This window comes from Hyperolius riggenbachi, chromosome 11 (genome assembly GCF_040937935.1).
Source record: "Hyperolius riggenbachi isolate aHypRig1 chromosome 11, aHypRig1.pri, whole genome shotgun sequence".
Taxonomy (NCBI): Eukaryota; Metazoa; Chordata; class Amphibia; order Anura; family Hyperoliidae; genus Hyperolius; species Hyperolius riggenbachi.
This window is the reverse complement of record NC_090656.1, coordinates 46331913-46338544: the sequence shown is the minus strand read 5'-3', so window position 1 is coordinate 46338544 and position 6632 is coordinate 46331913. Positions and strand designations below refer to the sequence as shown.

Sequence of the window (6632 nt, the reverse complement as noted above, 5' to 3'; positions counted from 1 at the left end):
TTCTTTTTTAAATGCGGATAGTATTTCATTTTCTTTGCTTGAAGTTCCTGGGGTTCTTCCCACTGTATGGCTTCCCTGACTGATCTTATGAAAGGGTCAACAAGTGCAAAATCGAAACCTATCGAAAACTCCTCCTCCACTTCCACCTCTTCCAGTGAGGGCAGCGTATCAGTAATACTTGCGCCTCCACCTATGGATCGATTGTCCGGCAAAGACGCTGCCGTGCGTTCTTCTAAAGATTGCTGGACTATCTCTTTAATTAGTGTTGGCAAGTCCTGCTGCTGATTTTCCTCCTCCATGGGGAAACAATAGAAACAGTCTATACACACAAGTTTCCCAGGCATTGTTTTTTCCCCGCATGCCCAGCAGTACTTCTTATCTGGCATATTAGTAAGGTTTTGCGGGTTTTTCTGCGGAGCTCTACTGGATTTTGCTGATGTTTTATGACCAGAAGATGAGGAAGTGGATGCTCTATCTTGAGGGCTGGGAAGACAAAATACACATTCGTGTATGAGTCCCACAGTCAAACCCCTCGCCTCTATTATTCCTACCTAAATACCTACCTGTCTACGGCCTTACCTATTATCAATGTGCTGATCTCTGTCACCGGTAGAACCTTCCATTATTTTCTCCGTAAAGCTACAAACAAAATAATGGTGCACCATGAGCTGGGGGAAAAAAAATATATATGTATATACACATCCCTGACACACAACTTTATAGATGCTGACAACTGAACAGACAAACTATACCTGAAAACCACAGCTACACAGATGAGGTAATATACATCTACGTCTCTAGAAACCGGCGTGCTGTAACAGACAAAAAATAAAGCCCAGCATAATCAAAATCCACAACTGATACATCCCCTCAGCCATAAGACAAATGTGTTATGCAAATATAAAGTACCTGACTTTCCCTGCGACGGAGCACAAGGAGGATACTGCAAAAAATAAACAACAACAAAAGAAGAACATTACTGCGAGCCTGCAGCGCTAACCACTCTCCACCTATTGCTTCAAAGAAAGTAGCACAGCTAATCGCCAACAAGAGTAGAAAATAGAATCCATAGCACTTACATTTCCCAGCAGAGGCAGCACGCTTTCCTCCCAGCCAGCAGCATCTACTATGAGCAGCCATAGTGTCTTTATGCTTCCTGAGTGGATGACGTCATAGCTCCGCCCACTTCCTGGAAGCCCCAGTCATGTGATTTCTATGATACTCTGTCTCCGGTCTGTGTAGTGCACAGAGCGAGGAGTACACGCCCTCCTAGGAAGTAGCCAGCCTCAGCTCCCTGGTGCCAGTTCTACCCAAGCGAAGCTGCATTGCAGCCATGCTGCTGCCAAGTACACTGTATGTGGCTTCAACCACTCCTCCCCGGAGAGATCAGCAGACAGGGGGGTCTCCACTCACACTCTCGTTTAGAGGTTCTCAGAGGGAGCTTCGCGCGAGGGGAGGCACCCTGCACGGAGACTGCATAAATACAGTCAGGTAAGGCAAAAAAATAAAAACCTTGTACTTTGAAATGTACGACCAGTCCTGACAGTTCGGACAAAGGAAAAAAAGCAGGGAGCCATGTTGGGGTGGAAAGATTTATAGATACCAGTCCTGATTGGTCGAGGGGCGGGGTTAACCCATAGTATGCTGCCATGGATTTGACAGGAAAGTGTGTTGTATCAGCATAAGAAATATTGGCCAATCAGAGAGGAACAGAGGTGTGGGAGGGGAAAGCGGGAGGGAAAGAGGCTTCAGCCAATCAGGCTGCATTAGTTAAATCCTGAGGGGAAATAAAGACGCAAAAAAAGACAACCCAGCTACTTCCTTTGTGTGGCAGATGTACCAAATAAGAGCCAGAGAAACTGGGGAATGATGTTTTATGGGTAAGAAAAGTAAGATTTTAACTTTTGGATTGCCTGGTTAGCATCCTTATTACTTGTTTACCAGATAAAAATAAAGAATTGATTTTATACCCGACAGTTACACTTTAAGGGTTACTTCATGATTTGACACTAGATTGTGGATCCGTCAGGTGCAACTTTTGTAATCACACCTTTTAAAAAAAAATGTTTGAAACTATCAAAACTTTTGAAGCACAATCTCTTTGTGAAATAGTAAAAACGAGTTTGCATTATGCCTTCAAGGAAAAACAATAGATGGTACAAGCCACCTATTGTTAATACAGCAGGGTGTGTAAGACAAACCTTCTGAATGTCCATTCAAAATGACTTCACAATACACAGAGTGCACAGTATACTCAATAGGATCCCAGAACTGCTAGGAGTTTGCAATCAAGAAGCAAGTCTTAAGGTGCGTACACACATGCGACTATAGTCGTTTGTAACGATCGTTCCCCGATCTTTACCAACGACGATCGTTACAAAAAACGAACCACCGACTATTAAGGCAAACGACGAACGAGCCAAATCGCTACAAAAGAAAGTTCTGTCTCGGCGGATTTTAACCAACGACGATCGTTTGCAAAAGTAGTACATCGTTGGAAACGGTCGTTCGTACTAGGCTTGACATGCGCATTTCCCAATTTCTCCGTGAAACTTCTCATTTTTATGCGCAGGCGCAATAGTTGCTTTACGTGATGTAACGTTCGTTCTAACGATCAGATCGTTACACACCTTTTAAAACTAACTTTACTTAGGTCGTTCTTTTATCAATTAAAAGTTCGTTCGTCGTCCTCAACGAACGATCGTTGTCGCATGTGTGTACGTAGCATAAAACTGCCGTTCAGGAAGATAGGGCCTTAATTGGCAGCCACTGCCACAGGATTCTGGCTTTTTTTTTTTTTTTCTTTTCTTCCCTTTTCTCTACAAATTCACCTGTCACCCCCTCCCCCCCCCCCCCCCCCCCTGTCCAGTGCGGTGTAGCCTGGTACATTGGTGCGGGTTGTGGGGAGTTCAGGACCTGGAGATTTTACCCTCTTGCCTCCATTGTCTGTGCAGGTATAGGCCTTTTGGAGTCCACCGCTGCTACCCAGGAGGTCGGGACTCCACTGAGGTCAGAAGACACTGCGTCGTTTGGGGCATTTTTTGCTTCGCTGAGTGCCCCATGCATTCATCCATCATCTGCTGCTGCTCCACACCAGCAAGGACATCTTTAGTTCAGCCCCTCCATGATGCCAACAGCTAATCTGGAAGTAAGGGACACCACGGTTGGATGCTTCTGTAACAGCCAGATTATCTCGACCAGCCCTGCCGAATGCTGCCCAGGAGTCGGGACCCACCACAAAAATGAACACTACTGCACCTTATGAACCGGAACACCTTGGGCAGCATTGCCAGCAATTGGATCTCATTCTGGGCACACACGATGCGTTTTTTTTTTTTCGGTAAATTTTTCGTCCGATCAATTTCTGATTCGATTTTCCAATCGATTTCCGATTCGTTTTTGTTATCTTCTCTTATCCATTTCCAATCACTTCTATGAGAAATCGATTCGAAAATAAGATCGGACATGTCGGAAATTATCTATTGAACCACCTATCTAACACAAAATTGTATGGTGTGTACCTAGCATAAAGCAGCATCAGCCATCATCGCAGGTTTCTTTCCTGAAGAACTGGGTTATTATCACTGCTGAAACTTCGCCTTCCTCTGTCCCCGCCCCTTCGAGGTCTCCTTAGGGATAACAGATGATTGCCAAGTGCAACTGGTAGCTCCACAGTATGGCAGCCTCGGCTCTTGGCTTTCAGACATTTTCCCCTCTCTCCCCATCCAACTCTCCCCCACCCCCTTTCCAGAGCCTATATAAGTCAAAACCAATTCCAGGTACAACTGCTTTGTACTTGTCGAAATAAATGATTCTGATTCTGAAACAAGTTGGGCACTGTCCGAGCTTGCTTATTCAAAGTCCTGGTTTACAGCCAAAATGCAACATTCCATGACACAATGCGTATAAAGCTGCTATGTGGTGGGCAGGGTGTGGGTATTCAAATCGGGTAAAAAGGATGACTTGAAGGTGTGCACAGTTCACCACTAACATCTTCATGGGCCTCTCAGTAGGCAAGGGGACCAAATTACTGCAAAGTAGAAAAGTGAGGTCACCTGCATAGCTCTGCTGTTTGATGAGGGGTCCTAGCAGGTCATAAGTGTCCAAATAGATTTGAAAATCATTTATTAGGTAACTTCACATATACCGGTATTTCTCAGATTTAGTGGTTTGACTGGTGTTCAGTTTTTTGAAGTAAGTTTTCTTTTTGGCCAAAAGGACTAAGACAACCAGATTTTGTTCAGACAGGGAAAATGCATCCTCAGCAAATTACGCATACTGTGACCAGCTGTAATTTAGTCACCATGCAATCTTTCTTGTTTTCCACATCTGAAGGACTACATAGCAGCACATTTAGACTGATAAGCTTTCAGAGCAACTTGCAAAAATAATTTCCAGTAAATCGCTTGAGAGGAAAAATTGCATTTCTCTATAAAAGCAAGCTCTCTGCACATCTTACGGTGCTGGGTACGCGATGCAACAGACTACACAAATGAAAGCTTTTGATCAATGTGTGCATTAAAACAAATTTGAGCTTTCCTGATCAATTTTGTTGTTGTCAGATATATTGTTTGGCTTCATTGTTCTGTAACTTTTTTTTTTTCTTTTCCTTTTTTTTTTATTCTTTCAAGATATACACCTTCATAGTAGTATTAACCCAGTGAAGGCTTTTGCTTTTACTTAAAGGACGACTATTGCGAAATAAGTAGGCAGTTAAAATCTGACAGAACCGACAGGTTTTGGGCCAGTCCATCTCCTCATGGGGGATTCTCAGGGTTTTCTTTGTTTTCAACAGCATTTCCTGAACAGCAGTTGCAAAGTCTAACTGACAAAATAGTGTGCAAGTGAGTAGGGAGGCTGGCTGGTATCTTACTATTTTGGCAGTTAAACTGCTGTTCAGGAAATGCTGTTGAAAACAAAGAAAACCCTGAGAATCCCCCATGAGGAGATGGACTGGCCCAAAACCTGTTGGTTCTGCCATATTTTAACTGCCTACTTTTTTCGTGATAGTGGTCCTTTAAAGGAAGTCTAAAGAGAAAGAAAAAAAATCAGTTCCTTATCTGGGGCTTCTTGCAGCCCCCCTGGAGTCATCCTGTGCCCTCTCTGTCCTTCCGAGGCTCTCCAGCCAGCAGTGGTGACCCCCTCAAAGCTGGTCTACCACACGCCTCCTCACCTCGCCCCCATGCTCTGCAGCGTTCTGCGCATGCACAGTACGGGAAAACCACTAATGCACATGCACAGATCGCTCCTGGCAACGGGAACACAATCAGTGTGTGCGCGGCTAGGGGGATGCACGTGCGCAGTAGCCTCTGACTGGCTGCGAATGACCAGTTTTCTGGCCGCTGGCGGGTCTTGGAAGGGTGGCACGGGCACAGGGTGACTCCAGGGGGCTGCAAGAAGCCTCAGTTTAGGTAAACTTATTTTTTAATTTTTTTTCAGCCTAACCCTTTGCATAGCAAGCATTCCCTTTTTTTTCCATCGTTGCATGAAATCATCAGACTTACACCAAACCTTACATGCAATTTTTTTGTATTACTTATTATTTAAGGTGGCAAAAGTGCCCAATTTGTATTTCACAAAGGTTTACATTAACGGTGATGGGTTTCTATAGCAAGCCAAATACTTGAAGGTCTTTTTTTTTATTATGCATCGGGTGATTGTATATAATGGATACGTTAATAAAACTGCTTATTTATTGTGTTTGCCCATTGTAAAATCTCACATTGATTTACATTGCTACATTCATCAGTAATGTTATTTTGTTGGAGGTTTGGATGTGAGAGCTGTACAGACACACTGCTTGCCTCTCACCTGAGCAACATGTTCTGCCCTATGAAGAGAAGGAGGACGAGTGAGCTCCAGGGGTCTACAGGGGTATGCCACAGTACTGATCGCCGGGCACTGTTTTCCAGCATATCCAATAGCTAGCAGACTCTTGGGAGACATTGCTGTGAACACTTGGAAAAGACCATTGGTGCAATCGTGGACACTTGTTTCAGGTGGCCTTAGTTGCAAATCAATATGGTCCTTTGGTGTATGTGTAATGACTAGTGTTGGGCGAACATCTAGATGTTCGGGTTCGGGCCGAACAGGCCGAACATGGCCGCGATGTTCGGGTGTTCGACCCGAACTCCGAACATAATGGAAGTCAATGGGGACCCGAACTTTTGTGGTTTGTAAAGCCTCCTTACATGCTACATACCCCAAATTTACAGGGTATGTGCACCTTGGGAGTGGGTACAAGAGGAAAAAAAAATTTAGCAAAAAGAGCTTATAGTTTTTGAGAAAATCGATTTTAAAGTTTCAAAGGGAAAACTGTCTTTTAAATGCGGGAAATGTCTGTTTTCTTTGCACAGGTAACATGCTTTTTGTCGGCATGCAGTCATAAATGTAATACATATAAGAGGTTCCAGGAAAAGGGACCGGTAATGCTAACCCAGCAGCAGCACACGTGATGGAACAGGAGGAGGGTGGCGCAGGAGGAGAAGGCCACGCTTTGAGACACAACAACCCAGGCCTTGCATGAGGACAAGAAGCGTGCGGATAGCATGCTTTGTACCACCATGCAGTCATAAATGTAATAAAGATAAGTGGTTCAATAAACAGGGACTACGCGGCAACGCTAACCCAGC

The 6632-nt window shown here is 44.3% G+C and overlaps 1 protein-coding gene across 1 annotated transcript in view; it reads right to left on the bottom strand.

The window, feature by feature from the left end:
- LOC137537797 (uncharacterized) overlaps positions 1–1156 on the bottom strand; it is a 6285-nt gene extending 5129 nt beyond the window's left edge. The window contains exons 1-5 of the mRNA XM_068259759.1: positions 1080–1156; positions 910–943; positions 753–812; positions 580–639; positions 64–483 (exon numbers count right to left, since the gene is read on the bottom strand). Coding sequence (XP_068115860.1) covers positions 64–483; positions 580–639; positions 753–812; positions 910–943; positions 1080–1140 — 635 coding nt within the window. The 5' untranslated portion in view covers positions 1141–1156. The remainder of the gene's footprint in view (positions 1–63; positions 484–579; positions 640–752; positions 813–909; positions 944–1079) is intronic.
- Positions 1157–6632: the final 5476 nt, after the last annotated feature.